General features: G+C 42.6%; 1 protein-coding gene across 1 annotated transcript in view; it reads right to left on the bottom strand.

The window, feature by feature from the left end:
- Positions 1–57: 57 nt before the first annotated feature.
- Positions 58–19,216, bottom strand: part of CCDC83 (coiled-coil domain containing 83) — a 28,425-nt gene continuing 9,266 nt past the window's right edge. Inside the window, exons 6-13 of the mRNA XM_064441468.1 lie at positions 15,139–15,230; positions 13,902–13,970; positions 11,304–11,425; positions 10,208–10,293; positions 7,832–8,016; positions 5,803–5,979; positions 4,738–4,853; positions 58–338 (exon numbers count right to left, since the gene is read on the bottom strand). Coding sequence (XP_064297538.1) covers positions 4,740–4,853; positions 5,803–5,979; positions 7,832–8,016; positions 10,208–10,293; positions 11,304–11,425; positions 13,902–13,970; positions 15,139–15,230 — 845 coding nt within the window. The 3' untranslated portion in view covers positions 58–338; positions 4,738–4,739. The remainder of the gene's footprint in view (positions 339–4,737; positions 4,854–5,802; positions 5,980–7,831; positions 8,017–10,207; positions 10,294–11,303; positions 11,426–13,901; positions 13,971–15,138; positions 15,231–19,216) is intronic.

The following is a 19,216-nucleotide window of genomic DNA, read 5'->3' as shown; positions in this document are numbered from 1 at the left end:
TATGAACGATGTGGTCTATGCACCATCTTCCCAGCGGTGCTGCCGTAGGCGGCCTTAGTTCCACGGTAATGAGTTGGCTCATTAAGAGCTGGATTCCTCACCGACTAGGATATTTCACGATCTTCTAGTTTTTCAGAATATTCATGACAATAAACTTCACCTGTTTATAACTGGCTGAGAAGTATAAATACACCAAACACATTATTGAGGTACCTTCCCTAATCTTCCAGCAGCAGTTCATGCCGGCGAAGCTTTGCACAGCTCGCTCGGGCCATCGGCTGCATCACAGCGAGTTGGGGTATGAACAGAACTTCCCTCTTCCAAACTTGTCCTGAAGGCTGCAAGTCATAAAATGAACAGGAATGACTGGTAGATTTACAATTTATTTCTAAAAGCATGACTTCGAAACACCTGAACCTGTTAAGAGTATATAACGCATGTGCCCACATCTGGGGGGTTTCATACATGGTTTATGTAACTCTTTACCTTATCAAATGAGGCTTCCAGGGTGGGGCTGTACCACCAGAGAACAACTTCTTAGGTTTTGTGTGCACTCAGGGCATTGAAAATGCAAAGTGTCTAAATCGGGGGTCAGCTGGGAAAAAAGTACTCGTTCGTGTCCTATCAGCCAGGTACAAATTGTTCTGAAACACAGCCCAGGGCTTGTGTGGAAGATTAAGGTAGGACTTTCTCCTCTTCCTCCTCTTCCTCCGTAGTCCAGTGTGCTGGGCTATGATAAAAACAGACAAACAGACCCCGACCGTGGTGCCACCTTTTTGTGCTCATCCGCATCTTGCTGCTCTCAGCGCAGTGGTTTCAGTCTCTGGTTTGAGGCTGTTGGCTGAGGCTAAATCTGCTTTCTTACACCTTTTTGATCCCTTGGACCCCCTTTGCGGGGCCGCGGGCCTGTGGTTGCAAATCGCGCAACCCCCAAACAAACAAAACCGCCTCTCCCACAGGGATGATGAGTTCTTCATCTGCTGTCCTTTACTGCTCACTCGTAGTTGCTCTGTGCTCTCCAACACCGCTGCTGTGCAGGTTAAGCTTTCTTGGTGGAGGCTTCGCCAATATCCATTGCTTTTGCGTTACTCTTCAGAGACAAACTGGCTTGAGAATTTTCCTGAGGATTATTTTCCCATTTACTTTGTTCCTAATAAGTACGTTTGCTTTTAATATTGCTGGAATAACATTCAGTTGTAGCTTAATATAAGAAACATGTTTATGAGCTATGCTTTTTAAGTGTTCCTGGCCATTTTTAATAATGGGGGGTTGTGAAAACCTGGTTCTCCTCAAAATTGAGTTCAAAGGCTGCTTATTCTAGAAGAGCAAACTCTGTCTAGGAAAGCTGCCTGCTCCCAGCAAGCAGCGGAGGATGTGGCGCTTTGTTAGAGGGCTGCGGTTCCTTTTAGAGCTTTGTGAAGGGAACTAGTGTGGCAGAATCATCATAATATTTTTAATTTTATAATCAGAGAACTATATAATTAAAACTGGATTTACCTCGAGACAATTACCCGTACCAGAACAAGAACCTGAACAGCTGGTAACTTCATGTGTTTTTGAAAAGCTCAAATGTAGAATCTTCATCTGAAGAAAAATCTAAATTCTTTTGCTGCTTCTGTTGTTTATTTCGAAGTTACAAACTAAACTGACCTGTTACGTGCTGTAAATTGACACTGACGGTACCTTGGGAGATGTTTAAAACCTGTTGTTAGGTGACTTTATGTGACATCAGATGGTCCATTCAGCCGGCTACTGGAGAAAGTCAGAGACTCTCCCAGCTGCCAGCAGCCTTTCAGCGAGAAGCGGGGACAGGGTCAAACCCTGCATCTTTTATCGGACGCAAAGTGCCTGTTTTCAGAGCCTGGTACAAACCATGGGGTGACATAAATGAGTTGCAACTTGAAGGCCCTGACATCACTGAGATAAAGATTGTGGCAGGAAAATGAGAATTAGGTGCCAAATACATTGGGAGAGATAGGAAATGCTGATGGGAGCAGAAGATTGATAAGAGTAATGTGAGGGATTGTGAAGAAACGTGCTGAATGCAGAATTAAAACCAATGGTGATGGGAGCGTATGTAAACTAAGTACGAGCTCTCTCCTTGGGCTATTGGCAAGCTTTTGACTTTGCCTTTGCAGGTCTCTCAGGCTGCAGGGGAGAGAGCTGAAACAGTCTTGACATCTTTTGCTGAATTTGCTCAACAGGGAAAAAAAAAAATCTGCGAGTTACGGATGTTTTCCATCTTCAAACTGGAGCATGAAGGGACTTTGCTGATCAGCACACTATGTCCTGGCTCGATCAGGAGAATGAGTGAGGAGGAGAGAGCCCTGAGCAGGTTCCACTGACGGTGTAACATTGCTGCCACTTGCTTGGCACCCTTCTGTATCCAGAGGCCAAGTAAATACCATCTCCCTTTCACTTGCGGGAGATGGCTTGCCCAGGTTAACAAATCAGTCTAGGAGTTGAGTAAAACGCATTTCTCATTTCTTTTCTTGCCTCTCTGCTGATGAAATTTCCTGAGGCAAAGATCAAAAAGCCTTGGAACAAACAGCCAGCTTCCTTAAAAGTTTCGTTGTGTGAGCTGATAATGGTACGGAAAATGTGTTGGATGCAGGCGTATTGCTCTGGATATCCGGCAGCTGATGTCTGGGGTTTATTTTCATAGCATAGATCTCTGCTTTGTTCACAGCAGTGACTGCTGAACTTCCCCACACCGGCAACAGCAATTGCCCAAGTATCGTTTTTTCTAGAAAAGTATTACTTGATACAATTTTAGCCTCTTGCTGCTCAGTGGGGATGTTCTATGGTCCACATACAGGAACAGTTGTTGGCGTGTTGTTACCATGTCAAGTTGTAAAACAACAGTGTTTGTGGGAGGGTGAAGAACACGCACTCTGAGGTGTAGTGTTACAGAGAAACATCCTCGCTTCTAACACGGACTCAAAATCCAAGGGAAAGTCTTTTTCAGAGGAACACCCAGCTGCAAAACATCAGTGGCTTAAGACGCTAATACCATTAGAGTCTCTGTTCCTTGCTTGTCACTGCAGTGTAACTTTTCAGTCCATTAGCTTCTGCCTTGACCTTATTCTGGCAAACTCCTTTTAGCCCACAGAAGAAGAGCATTTAGTAACTTCTCTCTCAGAAAGCAGCCAAACAAGAACAAATGCTGCAGAACAAGTCTCCTACCCCCGTTTCCCAAAACATGCAGGTCTGAACCTGTGGAAAGCCTGCCTTGTTATATAACCTAGCAGCATCAGAGGCTGCAAACCCCTCCAAAACCAGTCGAAAAGTTAGGTAACCTACATTCCCCACAGCTCAGGCTGGGGAGAGATCGTGCTTGCACAGCCAGACTCTGAAGCAATATTATCCAGTTGCTTGACTACAGGGAAATTGCTCAGAGGGGGTTCAAACCAGCAGTGTGCTGAGGTAAGCAGCAGCTCTAGTCACTCGCATGGATATGGGCTAGCGGTACACCCTGCTCCGCTGTGCTTTTTAGGCGTTTGGCGGATTGATGGGCTTCAGTTCCATTAAAACGGCTTTTATGACCCCACATTACATGCAACTTGGGTGCTGCTCATAGTTCTTCAACTTTGAATTTCCAGTGAACACTTTTTCCTGTTGAAACTGCAAGTGTCTTAGAGTTGTGTGCCAGTTAAATACACAACCCCAGGTCACCAGGGGCTTTGCTTGGATTATAGTTGTGGGGACAAACGGACACTTCTCCGCATCTCGGAGCCTAACTAGCGTCCTAGAGTTGTCTTGCACAACATAAACACAGTAAAGAAAAGGTATTTCATAATGCTGGGAATTTAAGGGTGACTCCCATAAGCTTTGTCCTAACTGGAGTAGTGAACCCTGACTCCCATTGTTCAAGCAGGAGTTAGAAGCATTGGCGGCGCTACCAGAAAGCGGGCGATCAGCCCTCTGTTTTACAACATGTTGCTCATTTCTGAGAGATTTTGCCAGTAACAAAATTATCAAATCCAGATGCCTCAGTTGCTGAAGACCTAGCTTCCTCCATAGAAAAGCCTCACACTGGCCTTAATGCTAATTCTATAGAAATCAAGGGGATTTGGGACACTTCACTAAATATGTTTTGCTACAGGCTGTTGCTCCTGGCTTGTGCCGGCTGCCTGTGGCTCTTACTCTCATTAGCATGGTTCAGATTTCTTTTTAACTCCCTCTCACCCACACAGGTGTTTATGGTAAGAGGTAAACAGTGACTTAAAGAGGCAAAGTTTCTTTTTTCCAAGGCACAAGTTCATGTTGTCCTGCCAGCTGTCCCACACATGGCGGTAGGCATTATGGGCACAAGCAAAGAGAAGCCTAGAGAGGGGCCCTGCATTTACACTGCTAGGAAATGTAAACGCACTTTGGGGCGCGGTGGGAAGGAGGAGGCCTTTCTTCAATTGAAAAGCTGTTCAGCATAAGCCATATTCTAATTCCGTGACTAAATGAAAAGCTAACCTAATCACTGAGCAGCACTAATCTCTCTTTCAAGGAAGCCATTTCATGGGGCTTGCACCGCACTCAGAGAAAGCCAGCATAGCCAAGCGGAGGCTTCTGTTGTGCTGAAACATCATCACCTCGCAAGTACAGACCCCCATTCTCTCACCACTCTGGGAGTGTGAGGAGTCACCCCCATCCTTGCAGTAAAGCAGAGACGTGTCCAAACCCATCTGACTATTTACTACATGGCAACGCAAGCGAGGTTCATCCTGAGATTGAGGCGCCCACCTTTACATGTCTGCTTGCGAGCCGGGTTTCTGAGGAGCTGTGGGCAGTGGAGCCCAGAGAACAGTTCCACTCGCCTGCAACTCCAGGAGACACCTGCTGGGCAGGAGCGTTTGAGCCTGCTTGAAAAATGAAAGATGTTTGCACTGAAGTGCAGGATAAGATGAGCCACTGCACAGATACTGGTTGTTTAAAATGTTTTAAGTTTTTTAAAAAGCTTTATTCCAAACAGCTGACTAAGCCATCAAGGGTTTAGATCAGATTATTCAGTGCTTTCATAAGTTTCTAAATAGGAAAGGCGTAGGTCAGAAGCCTGCTTGTGCCTGTGCGGAAGTAACTGCACTGTGTACTCCTGACGGGGTGTCCAGGATGTGCAATGAGAGTGGAAAAACCCCACTGAATCCCTGCACTAAGCTATCTGTTCACAGAGACTATCCACCAACCAAAGCTACGGGGTTACACAACATATTTGGCAATAAAAAAAAAAAAAGAAAATTAATTAAGACTTTGATGATTTTTATGCTTTATTTTTTCAACTGATTTTTGGTTATTTCAATATATTTAAGTAGGGATTTTATGGATACAGATAAAATGCATTCAAACATCCGATTTCTAGGAATAGTTGAATTATGCTTGAATAAATTAGATTCTGCTTTAGCAGAGTATTAAGTAAGTATTTTGTAATAGGTCTAATTTTATGGCAGCCTGCATTTACCCATTGCGTGTAAGAGGGAATTCTACATTTGACAAGATGCAAGCGAAGCCCACAAAAACTAATCATTAACTGGGATCCTTTATTACATATATGTGCAGCTACTTGGACTGAGAAGCCCAAGAAATGCACAGGAGCTCTTACAGTGGTAAGGAAAGCAACCTTTCAATTAGCCATCTGCACACAGTCATACCTCTTGTTAAACTTATACGTGTAAGTCATGATTCGGGCACTCAGAAACAGTTTCCACAGGGCCCAGTGCCACACACGCTCCTTGAAGAACAGAGCAACAATTTAATGAGCTGAGAATGTTACGTTTTTATGTTACCAGCACAGCTTGTCTATTTTTAACCAACCTTTCCTTTAGATAAGGCTTTGATCATCTGAGCTGTGATGTGCCCTTCTGATTTACCAGTAATGCCATCTTCTGTGTGGCTCCCACCTGGCATTTCTTCTGGTTCTTTATGAATAGGCATGGCTCTTCCAACCACACACAGGAGCTCTGTCTCCAGAGGACCCAGTTTTAAGCATTCCTTAAGAAGAAAGAATATTATGCTTCTGCAATTACACAGAAAAGCAGCTGTTCTTCAAAAGGAAAACCAGCAACTTTCCTTTTAAAAGCAACTGTAAAGATGCTGCCCTGGCATTGCTATGTTTGTCAATGTCAGCATTAATGGGCTTGGTTTACAAGCCGGCTCATCCATCTTAGGAAGCTGCAGCCCTGCTGCCCTCTTCTTTTCCTGTGTGTTTTCACCAACAACACTTTCTCCGCAAAACAAATTCTGTTCCCAAGTCCAGTTCTGTGAGAAAAATCAAACTAATCCAACAGCTCGCTAATGCCAAAAGAGAGAGCTCCAAGTCCAGCCGTGTGCTTCTACCATGTTTGTGCTGGCTCTGGTCTCCTCCAAACCTCTGAGTCAATTCGGTTGACTAACGCAACAGAAAACTAAATAAGGAGGAGAAAAAAAAGGGCAAACTTTCCTGCTGGGTTAGTGAGTGAATCGGCTGCAGAAAAGGCCGATGTGCACTACGGGTTCCCTAAGGGCAGGAGAAGGACCATACAGCCAAGGGAGAGGGAAGGAGGAGCCCTACAGTGCAAGCTCTTGAATCATCTCTATTTAATAAATGCTTTCATAATAGTTGCCAATGCAGCTCCACTGTTTGCAATGATACCCTCGTTGTTTCAAAGTGCAAGGATGTCAGCAGCACCTACATCCCTCAGCAGGGTGGGCTTTGCAGTGCTAACAGCAGGAAGAAAGAACTAAAGCTTAGTATGCCTCTCCTGAGGCAACAACTGCAAGGAAACAAACACCTGGACAGATTTTTTTTGTTAAAAGCTCAGTTTTCCCCTGTAATGACTCTTCAGGACACAGCCACTCCTTAAGTTAGCCTCTGATCAAGGCAACAGGATGATTTGTCTGAACACAAGATGCAGGGTGTTAATCAAAATAATACCAAATTTCTAGGAAATTGTTGGGGTTTTTTTGTTTTATTTTGTTTTTTTTTTTTTTTCTAAACTCATTATTGATTAAGTTTGAATAGAATTTTCAAGAGTAAAGAAAGATTATAGAGAAGTATCTTTACATAGCAAGCCCTGCAGTCTGCACTGCATCTATATAATCTTTAATTTGCAGTAGAAATCATTGATGTAGAGTAATATATTTTCTGAAAGTAATTAGTTTATTTAGAAATGTATTCAAGTTTTCGTAACTCCAGTGTAGTACCAAAGGCACCCAGGAAACATCTTTCTGCAACCTAGGATTGAAGATCTCCTGAAGCAGGTGCCACCACCTCGTTCGAGAGCCACATGAACTCAGCCTATTTACATATAACCTGTACCTTTTTATGTTCTCAACCCCTGTACTTTGCACCCAGGAACACCTTCATCCTGGCTTTCTGTTGAAGGAATAAATTACCTGTTGATCCTTTAATGCTACTGCGCAGCATAAATGCTAAAGGACCAGCATCCAAGCAAAGGAGTCTGTGCGATATCATAGAAAACTCTGTCACTAGGTGACATTCAGAATTCTTCCTAGGGGGAATCTGACACTCACATATGCCAATTCCTAGGACAGCATTCAGTTGCCAAAACAACATGTGTTGTGCTATCAGAAATGCCCTAAGGCTTCCAAAAAATCCACAAAAGGCTGGCCTGTATGACACAGAACCTCTTTTGGCCCAGCATGAGAAGGACAGGGCATGTCCTAACCACCTCAGACAGCACCAGCTGCCTATGATTAAGCATCTGAATTGTACCCTAGGTAAAAGCCGTTGGAGTTTTTTCTGCTGTATCACCACAGGGAACGGAATGCTCCTGGCAGTAGCTCATGCTCCACAATGAAATATGCTTGTGTCAGTGAAAGACCCAATTACTTTAACTCATACCTGGAAATCTTTTTCATCTTCATACAACAAGCTGTCATGAGTTGGAGTGAATGACTTTTCCCACAGCTCCTCATCACTGCCTTGAGGCTTCTCATTCTCTGTTTTAGACTGAATCTTTGCACAGGCTTTTTTTTTCTGACAGAGGACTGTGGCACTTCTGAGGCTTTCATCTCCATCTGTCTTTGCTTTTTAAAGAGAAGAACAATGACGTGTATGTAATTGTTAAGCTTTATGAAGATCAGAATTAGTACTTGGTGTGAGCATTGCCTGCAATCTTTAATGTGGCTTGGCCAGTGCGATGTAAAGAACAGCTTGGTCAGATCGTTAATTGGCAATCCAACCCAAATATTGATTTTGCTCACTGATTTTTCTACATGTATTTCTGTTCACAATTTCTGATCCAGATTGGGGACTGAACTTGATTGGAAGTTAGAAGTAATGGGTCTGTGGGACAGAGCAGGGGAAAAAATGAGCTTTTACCAGTTCAACTTAAATCCTATATAGTCCTGAATAGTTAAAAAAATAGGAAAGGCAGCAAAACCAAGTATAAACTTTTTGTATATCCTTATATGTATGTCTATATGTACATATATATACGCACACACACACAGTTCCTGAAACACAGCTAGTCTACTTATAAATCCCCTGAAGAGCTCACATTTGCAGTTGACCAGTCTCAGGAAGCTAAACTGTTCTGAACATGGACTACGAAGTTGTATGTTTGCCTGGGACAGTGACTTGAGCCCAGCTTATTGGAACAAAAACTACTCCTCCCAGTAACTACTGTAAAGGTCTACCAAAGGTAATAGAGCTGAACTGTTCAAAGTAAACATATATCTAATTCAGAAGTCTTAGTCAACGTGTCTGCTGGTGCCTGATGGTTCCAGAAAGGCCCACCTATGGCTGGATTGATCAGAACTTCAAGAGACTTGTTCACATATGGGTACTTGTATGGCTTCAATTTTTGGAATTTACCTCTTTGATTTAATTTTGTCCTTTTTTTTCCTCTTTCTTCTACTCATGCAAAGTGAGTAGACAAAATATGTGATACTAAGGAAACCAAACAAACCACCCTGAATGGATAAGTGCACTCATACAGTCCTTGCCTAATGGTATATCCTTTCCCTGGGCACACCTACCAGAATAGATGGAGATTCAGCCCAACCTTCAGTACTACTTACGAAGACTTTCAGTTCAGGCTGAATCCATGCAGCTTCATCTGCTCTCACCAGGGAGTTATTTATAATTTAACTCCATTATGTTCTGCTGAGAAGGACCTGGGAGTGCTGGTGGACAACAATGTGACCATGAGCCAGCACTGGGCCCTTGTGGCCAAGAAGGCCAATGGTGTCCTGGGCTGCATTAAACGGAGTGTGGCCAGCAGGTCAAGGCACGTTATCCTGTCCCTCTACTCTGCCCTAGTGAGACCACATTTGGAGTACTGTGTCCAGTTTTGGGCCCCCCAGTTTCAGAAGGACACAGAACTGCTTGAGCAAGTCCAGCGGAGAGCTACCTAGATGATCAGGGGGCTGGAGCATCTCCCTTATGAGGAAAGGCTGAGACACCTGGGTTTGTTCAGCCTGGAGAAGAGAAGACTGAGGGGGTATTTCATCAATACCTATAAATATCTAAAGAAGATGGGACCAGACTCTTTTCAATGGTGCCCAACAACAGGCCAAGGGACAATGGACACAAGCTGGAACACAGGAAGTTCCACCTCAATATGAGAAAAAACCCCTTCCCTGTGGGTGTGCCAGAGCAGCGGCACAGGCTGCCCAGGGAGGCTGTGGGGTCCCTTCCCTGGAGACATTCACACCCCACCTGGACGCGTTCCTGTGCCCCTGCTCTGGGGGTGCCTGCTCCAGCAGGGGGGTTGGACGGGATGATCTCCAGAGGTCCCTTCCAACCCCTGCCATTCTGGGATTCTGAGATTCTGTATCTCTATGAACTGAAAGACTGTAAAGTACATGTAAACTTTAAGTGAAAGTCAGTGTAGAGCTCAAAAGGGTCCTCTCAGGGACAAGTCATCATAAAGTTATGATGATATGAATCTATAAAAAACTGATTAAGATATGAATCATATTTTCAGAGAAGGTGGCTGATCCTATTAACCACATTCGTGGCTAGCTCTATATGAGTAATTACATTCAACAAGCTAAATGCCAATTTCAATTTTAAAACTGCATTACAGGTAGATGGTAGGTTTGTCTTCTTAATGCAAACTACAGTCTATCATTGCTGTGGTAGCTGAAATTAAGTGGGAACTTAAGTGTTCACTATGTAAAACAGGCAGGTTGGTAAAGAACTTAAGAAATAAAAAGTATTTAAATGGTCAGTGACCTATCAGTTCTGATAAGCTGCTGGCACGTGCGTTACCTGCATACTCTCTATACTCTACTTCTTTCATTTCGTCCTTAGGAAATTCATCTTGCAAGCCACCTGCCTTGGTAAGAAAGGAATGCCTATGAAACAAACAAAAAAAAAAAGTGAAACTCATGTTAGAGGTCTGAATTTTCTCTCTAAATTGTCGTGTGCAATATTTTGGGATGCGGGGGGAGGACACCCTTTCTGAAAGCCATTTGCTGCTTAACCACAAATGCAGAACAGCACAATGTTTAAAAATGCAATGGAGGCAGTCAGGCAGCTTAGTGGCTAATACGCTGCTCTTTTTTATTCCTAGTGCCTAAGTTCAACTTTGTCCATGAGACCAAAAGAAAACAAATTTTATAGTCTCCAGTCAGTCCAAGATCCAAACCACAGCTGGCAGCTCTCACTTAAAAGCAGTCCAAAGATTGGAGAAGAGAGAAAAATGGTCAATTCTTAAGACTTGGGACTTTTTTATGCAATATGGCTGAAATCACTGAGCTGGGAGTGGAAAATGAAGATGGATCATTCCCATTGTTACATTGTGCTTTTGACACCATTAGTGTTGACATTTTGCAGCTAAATTTATCTTTCTCTAGGGAACATGTTAAATAATTTATATACAAAAGAAACTCATACTACAGACACCTCTACAGACAGACCTATGCCAAGGCCTCTTCCTTACTCACTACCAGATCATCTGTTTCACTTGAGATTGCAAAGCCCCATATATTTGCGTATTAATCTTCACATCCTTAAACATTTTGCCAACAGTAAAGGAAAAATCTATTACTCAGCACTTGGGTCTGAGACAATTACAACAGAAAGAAACTGTTTCCAAGCCCCAGTGGTATCCCCACTAAAAGAGAGTGAGTGTCTTAATAGAACCCAGTTTCTTCCCTGAATTTTGATATTTAGGAGGTTACAATGTTGTTGGCACCCTTCAGAGGTACAAGTCCCACATATACTCAATCAAATCCTGCATCCTTTCAACTAGGAAACTACTTTGGTTTCGTTGCGGGAGAGACCAAATAGCTTTAGAGACAGAAGGCAGCATTATCTTTTAAAAATATTAATTGCTTTTGAGTCTGTAAAGGCATCATTTTACCTGGGTATTCTCAGATTCTGAAGTCTGCTATCAATCAATTTTGTCACTAAACCGATATTTTCTTCTTCCAGGAGCTGAATAGAGGCTTTCAAATCACTTACTTCCTTTTGGTACATCTTAACCTTTTGACAATTAAAAAAAATAAATTAAAAAAATATAATCTTAGAAAGTTTATTCCCATTTTGGAAAGCATTCATAGCAACCATCTTAACAGCACATACCAAGAAAGAATGCAGCTGTGTCAGCAAGACCGGGCATTTGGTGGAGAAACATAGTGACACATTTTCAGGCAAAGGGAAGGCCTCTCTGGTTCCCTCACACCTTTATTAGAGCCCTTTAACTGGCACAAGCCTGTCAATCACAGCCACACATTTGGGCTGTGCAGCCCTGACAGCAGAACCTTCTCATGTAGCCAAACAGGTCTGGTAGACAGAAGATCTAGATTTTTCTTTTTTGCTTTCACATCAGAACTCCAAGAGAGAAAAACCTTCTTCACAGAGTTAAAGTCAGGCTCTTTCTCAGCAAGTGGCTGCTTTTCTAATTCCTGCCTATACACAAAACCTTCCTACCCAGAATTAGTGAAGTTTTCAGTCCAAGTTAGCCACAACATTGGCTAAACCCCAGGTTCTACTTTCTTTGGGACTGGTAATCGTCCCTTATTGCCATGAAGTTATATTAACCAAAGAACACCAGTTATTCAGTTTTGCACAATTCCTCTCACTTTTCCTGAAGTACAAGCAAGTTCCTTTCACTGGGAAGTGGAACATTCTGTGGGACTAATACCTTCCCAGAAATCTTAGCAATATGCACATGTTTAAAAGCAATACCTAGTGACCTGAATGCATCTGTTCTCACCAAAGCCAAATTAACCCTGCTATAATCACCCAAATTTGCAGTTAAAAACTAGTTCCCATTTCTCCCAGGGATTAAAAAAGGTGAAAATAACTGGACATTAACCCGTAACAGGATGTGGCTTGACACGATGAGGTGATGCAGCTTTGCACCATCTTGGTGTGACAGAGTAACCATGGAAAAATGTGCCTGAAGTCTCCAGATCTGTTCAGATGTGGAGATAACTAGTTTAGGGCTGGTTTGGCAAGTCATTTTTCAGTTCAGTGGCCAAACTGAAAAAAAATTATAAATGTGAACTGGGACAAATCTGAAATTTTTGGGTTATCTCCCCAAAATAAAAGACTGGAAGAGTCTGTCAGCTACATATAAACATTAGCCTAAAGAAAATATTTCACCTGTATAAGAAAAACAGAGAAAATGAATGTGTGAATCCAGAGGACTGGAGAAGTCAGTAATAATAGTATTGTTTTCCACAATAATTCAAAGCACTAATTCATAACAGGAAATTAGTAACATAGGAAACTAATTCATAACATAAGAAACTTCTAGTTGAGAGGAAAGAAGCCCAAATGCCTCAACTCCGAGGTGAGGGCCTGTCAGGACATAACAGCACTCCAAAGCGGATCTCCCTTGTTGACACTATCTAATATGTGTAAAAATCATAACTGTGCAGAGAGACAAGGAGACTGGAAGAGAATCCGTACTCATTCAGTGATAGGATGTACAGATTTGAGCTCCTGTTTATACAGATTGAAACATTAATTCTCTCCTATTGACCCCTACCTCATTGCCTCAGAACCTGTGGTTTGGACACCCTCCTTGGAAAGTTAAAGATGCAGGCTCAGAGCGCATTAAAGGGAGGAAGGAAGGTCATATCTGTACATAGTGGCAAGTGTCTTAAACTAGTAAGTAAAAGGGAGAAAACTCTGCCAGGCTTGCTGATGTGGCACTGAAAAATAAATTCATTTATTAATTTCTCAAAAAGTTTGCTCAGCTCTAAGCTGTGAGGTTGTAACGGCGGGGAAGGGTATTTCCTCCCTCCAATCTCTTCCTTGATTTGATTTGATCACAACAAGGAACCTGTACTGACTGGAACCAATGCAACCAAACTTTCCCCATGGAAAAATTAGTTTCCTAAATTTGGCTCACAAGAAAGTTTTCTTGACAAGAAAAGTTACAGCTATCTAATATATAGCTCTAAACTGCCATTAAAGGAGAGCATAAAAGCTATCAGGTAACCAATTACAACTACATATGATTTTGATTTTCCTCTCTTCAGCATACTAATCTCCAGTGTTTTTTTATTATCTCCCATTTAAACCTGTCTCAAGCCCTTTCTCCAAAAATGATTCCAACATCTATATCCATTTTCTTTCAATACAGCAGCACTACAACTTCAATGCAATTCAAAACTACACTCTTCAGATACCCTTTGAGCCCTTACCCTATGTACTATCCCAGTCTCCACAGATATAAATACATAATTGTATGCAACACTGTAGCCCTTCATGTAACTGCTTGGGCAAGAAGAGGGGTCCTCATTTGTGAAAGTAGATGTTCGCCTTTTACCTTCATTCACCACATACACTGTTTGTTGTTCAGGATTACAGATTAATTACAGGAAATTTGCTCTCCTTTTCCTGTGAAATTCTTCAGAGACCCATCACTGGAAACCATTGTGACTGTAAGGCATTGTATTTCACACCCGAACTGCCATGAAAAACTGTACGCAAGCGATCCTCTTACCTCTTCTTTCAGCCATTCATTCTCTTCAATTTCTCTGCGACTCTTTTTGTCTAAATATCTTACAGCATTCTGAGAAAACAAAATTTAAGATCATTTCTTTTGAAAGCAGGACTTCAACAGTGCTGCACACTATACAGAAGAACCTTCTGCTGTTTAGCAGGAAATAATTAAGAAACATCCACACAACAAACTGTAGCATCCCCTGAGGGATTACAAGGGGATTTAGTCCACAAGGCCAGCTGTTTCTTCTCCCTTGTCCTGCTTAGAGCAGTTTATATGTCAAGCAGTTTACCAATATTTTATAATTTCCTGTATTAAAATAGGACATTTTCTTTTTGCCCAACAAATTCTGTGTTCCCACTACTGCTCAGATCTTCCTGTTTTCAGGAAATCAAACCTTTAGCTATTAAAAAACCCAAGCAAAATCACAAATGAGGCAGTATTGACCTACGACAAGTGACTTAAAAATGTAAAGGTCTATGCTAATGAGCCAAGGCTACAATTTAATTATTGATGTCAGTAAGAGGGAAGGAACAACCCGGAGGGAAGACGCCCCTGTAGATCACCATAAACTCATTCCTTTGGAATATGTTCTCACATGACTGAAAATCCTAGCACTGAAGTCAAGGAATTTAAACACCTAATGGGCCCAACCGGTGGTTTGTACTGAGATAGGCTTTGCATTTTGAGTATAAGAAGTTGTCACCGTAAATAGTTTATAAATCACGTCTGCAAATCAGAGCTGGCAGATATGACAAAAAAAATCTATACATCAATAAGACTAATTTTTACTGTAGACTGCACTATTTTGACATTTTTAGTGTTGTACTTTACAAGTACAAAACAACTTTTTTTTCCCAAATTGATGTATATTTCCATGCAGACAATATCTTAGTGAGTTATTGTTTTTCAAGTCTATGCAAATGTCTAAATCAAGGTCACAGCAAAAGTGACATGTTTTTAAACAAGTCATATCAGTGCAGGGTGCCCCAGTTTCACATACCTTTTTTGTAAAATGCCCTCATATCTAATCATTGTTAGTCTGATGTAAAAAAAAAAAAAAAGTATGAGTGTATAACAATAACAATGCCGTGTTTAAGAAGATTTACAGTTTATTTTACTCTCTACTTATAGAAAAGTTCCAAGTCTTAATTTGAGTTATAATAATTATTAACGCAGAGTACATGAATCCTAACTACGATGCAGTTAGCACTTTTAAAAAAGGCAGAAGGAATACCTCAGGGGCCTGTTCCTTACTTAACTTCATGTGCCTCTCAACCAGTCTGTCATTTTCTTCTTTCACTGCTTTCAAAGCATTTCTGTAATATTCTTCAAAACAAAAATGAAAATTGGAAACCATTATCTGACATCAATTTCTCCTGAAAACAAAGAGATAATTGGCATGTTGTTCCTAAACTGCAACTTATCAGCCAGCATCACATGCATAGATGCTCCACAGAAAAGGATTCAAGCATCCTTCTCCATAGAAATTATCCTCCTAAACCCAAAGGAGACTAGTATTAATTACAAAACTAGAACTCTGAAGTACACATTTCTGTTGGCAACTACAACAGCTACGAAACTGATCAACTCTCTGCTAAAATATTGGTATCTTAATACTAAATCTGTCTCTATCAGTAGCAGAGCTCCTGGAGACACACGAGAGATTTGCTTAGAAAACATATTTTTTAGGTATAGCAACATATTGGATCATCTTATCACAGAATCCCAGAAAGGCAGGGGTTGGAAGGGACCTCTGGAGATCATCCCGTCCAACCCCCCTGCTTGAGCAGGCACACCCAGAGCAGGGGGCACAGGAACGCGTCCAGGCAGGGTGTGAATGTCTCTAGGGAAGGGACTCCACAGCCTCCCTGGGCAGCCTGTGCCGCTGCTCTGGCACCCACACAGGAAAGGAATTTTTTCTTCATATTGAAGTGGACCTTCCTGTGTTCCAGCTTGTGTCCATTGCCCTTTGTCGTGTCGTTGGGCACTAATGAAAAGTCCAGCCCCATCAAGGAGATATTTATAAGCATTGATGAAATCCCCCCTCAGTCTTCTCTCCTCCAGGCTAAACAAACCCATGTCTCTCAGCCTTTCCTCATAAGGGAGATGCTCCAGCCCCCTGATCATCTTGGTAGCTCTCCGCTGGCCTTGCTCAAGCAGTTCTGTGTCCTTCTGAAACTGAGGGGCCCAAAACTGGACACAGCACTAAATGTGGTCTCACTAGGGCAGAGTAGAGGGACAGGATAACGTGCCTTGACCTGCTGGCCACACTCCTTTTAATGCACCCCAGGATACCATTGGCCTTCTTGGCCACAAGGGCCCAGTGCTGGCTCATGGTCAGCTTGTTGTCCACCAGCACTCCCAGGTCCTTCCCAACAGAGCTGCTTTCCAGTAGTTCAGCCCCCAGCCTGTACTGGTGCATGGGGTTGTTCCTCCCCAGGGGCAGGACCTTGCACTTGCTCTTGTCGAATTTCATGAGGTTCCCCTCAGCCCAGCTCTCCAGCCTGTCCAGGTCTCATTGGATGGCAGCACAGCCTGCTGGTGTATCAGCCACTCCTCCCAGCTGGGTATCATCAGCGAACTTGCTGAGGTTACACTCTGTCCCTTCATCCAGGTCACTGATGAATATGTTGAACAGGACTGGACCCAGCACAGACCCCTGGGGAGCACCACTAGTGACAGGCCTCCATCCAGACTCTGCTCCATTGACCACAACCCTCTGAGTTCTGTTGTTGAGCCAGTTCTGTGTGCTCCTCACTGTCCACTCATCCAACCCACACTTCCCTATTTGGCCTGTGAGGATGCTAGGGGGGACAGTATAGAATGGCTTACTGAAGTCAAGACAGACAACATCCACTTCTCTCCCTTCGTCGACCCAGCCAGTCACGCCATCATAGAAGGCTATCAGGTTGTTCAGGCACGATCTTCCTTTGGTGAATCCATGTTGACTGTTTCTGATAACCTTCTTGTCCTTTATATGCCTGGAGATGACCTCCAGGATGAACTGCTCCATCACCTTTCTGGGGATGAAGGTGAGGCTGACTTGCCTATAGTTTCCCAGGTCCTCCTTCTTTCCCTTTTTGAAGATTGGAGTGACGTTTGCTTTCCTCCAGTCCTCAGGCACCTCTCCTGTCCTCCACGACCTTTCAAAGGTGATGCAGAGTAGCTCAGCAAGAACATCCACCAGCTCCCTCAGCACTTGCAGGTGCATCCCATCGGGGCCTACGGATTTGTGAGGATATGCATGTGGCATTTTCTTCAGACAGTTGTTATTCAGAGCGCCTAATAATTTTCCTGACTCATCTAAGCCTTCCTGGGCATTCTAGTCTGACAACAGGACAAAAAATGGAGAATGTGGCAATTGCCTCAATGATTTGCTTTCATTGTTACTTGTGGTCGTCATTTAGAAAGTGTGTCAGGTTCTAGTCACTTGCTATTTAATTATTTCATCCTTCCCTTCAGCTGTTTTTGTGCTATTCTAAATAGCCCACTGCTGCCTGGTATTTTCTCCTTTTGAAGGAATGAATGAGATTGTAATGATTGTCTTTGAGGAAGGCACTTCATACTTGTTCCAGAGGCTTGAAATTCAGCCTAGCTCTGCACTTGTGTTGCAGACAGCTTATTCCTGATCTGGATGTAAATGAGTACCTGGTCGTGGACCCACTGTGGAGTCAAAGGCAGTCACATATGAAAGGTGCATTAGTTGTGCATAAGTTCTTAATTTAACACTGTGGAAGCTGGCCTGCCTCAACCAAACCACCATCTAGACTTGGCAGAATAAAATGGAAGTACATACACACTACAATTAATTCATCTTTTCATTCTTTCAGAAAGCTAAACAACTTGAGTTGTACTGGGAGAATGAAGAAAAGGAGGAACTATTCAGGCATACTTACTGTTTTCTAAGGAGGCTATTTTCCCTAACTCTCACTGCAACACTCTTCCCCAGACCTCACAAAAGCATATCGGTCTCTTTTGCTTCCTCTCCCCTCCAGAAGTTGTGTTTAAAACATTATCTTCAGACCACATGAACTGTGCCAGCATCAAGCCCTTTGGTGGTATGTACAGAGACAGAAACCTCTTCTCCTGCGCTTATTCCCTAAGCTTGTTACACATTCGAGGAGTGAACAAGCCCAACTTGCTGCCACATCACTCTGGAAGCTTGGTAGTTTTGTTGGGTCTTTTTGTTTTGATCTGTTTCTTGTAGGCTAGAAGACTGTACTCACCAGCCACTTTGTAAGTTCAAGTTCAAGAGGCTGAGTAGAATAGCATGCTAACATCCAGTACTGGCAGCATCGTTTCGCAGTATGTTAATTAGGCAACTGCTATATGTACCTCTATAACAGTCCTATAAATACACTTCCGTTTGACCACAGATTTTTGGCTCTGCACCCTGTGACATGCAAGGGGTCAGACTGAACGTTCCTACTGGCTTATTCTGGCATTCTGTATAAAAGCCCATTCTCTTTTTCATTTCATATTTCAGCAGCTGTACAACAAAATTTCAAATTGATTAAGAACACGGAAAATGCATAATGCAAAATATCAACCTCTCCTGAACACAGAGGTGGGTATCTGACAAGCTATCTGCAAATGTAGAAAACACAGTGCAGATCTTAATCATGATAAAATATGTTTCAAGAGACAAGAAGATAGCTAGCTGGCTCTTATCCACAGTAGTTGATGCCTGGTAATGGTTGGCACAGAATATACAGAGACCCTTAGAGCAGTGTCACTGCCTGTTACTACCAGCTGCTTGGCTATGGCCATGCATACTGAGAGGGACATAAAGGAAGAAAACCAGGACATCCGTCTCCCTTTAGAAGCATGGGTTATGTAACAGCAAAATATTTAAATGATTTTAAAATAACGCAGTAGTAAATAAATCTTTGTAAAGCACTCAGCAGCAGAATGCATAAGCTCTCAAATTAATTCCACTGTTGTGTCAGTATCAAAACAGTTCCCAGTATTTGTATATGTCTGTACTGGCAATTTTGCAGGGCCTCATACACTAGACTAAGCAACTAGGAGGCAAAGTTCAGACCACTGGCTGAACAGCTCCCTCTAGTTCTGCATCTAAACCAGTATGGTCAACTCAAAAGACTGTTCCAAGAATGACCTCATACTACTTTCCTGTCAAAGGAGTTTTCAACATGTGAAGTGCTTGTAGCATGATGCGAAGCAGCAAAAGTGGAGTCAATGTTTTCAAGTATGACTGCTAAGGCACACCTGTGTGTAAGCAACCTAAATACTTGTAGACTTATTTTTAGAAAACTGCTGTCCTTCATGGTAACATTTTTAAAATATGTGTT

This window comes from Phalacrocorax carbo, chromosome 1, assembly GCF_963921805.1.
Source record: "Phalacrocorax carbo chromosome 1, bPhaCar2.1, whole genome shotgun sequence".
Classification (NCBI taxonomy): Eukaryota; Metazoa; Chordata; class Aves; order Suliformes; family Phalacrocoracidae; genus Phalacrocorax; species Phalacrocorax carbo.
The sequence above is the reverse complement of the archived record's forward strand: the minus strand, read 5'-3'. Positions and strand labels throughout refer to the sequence as shown.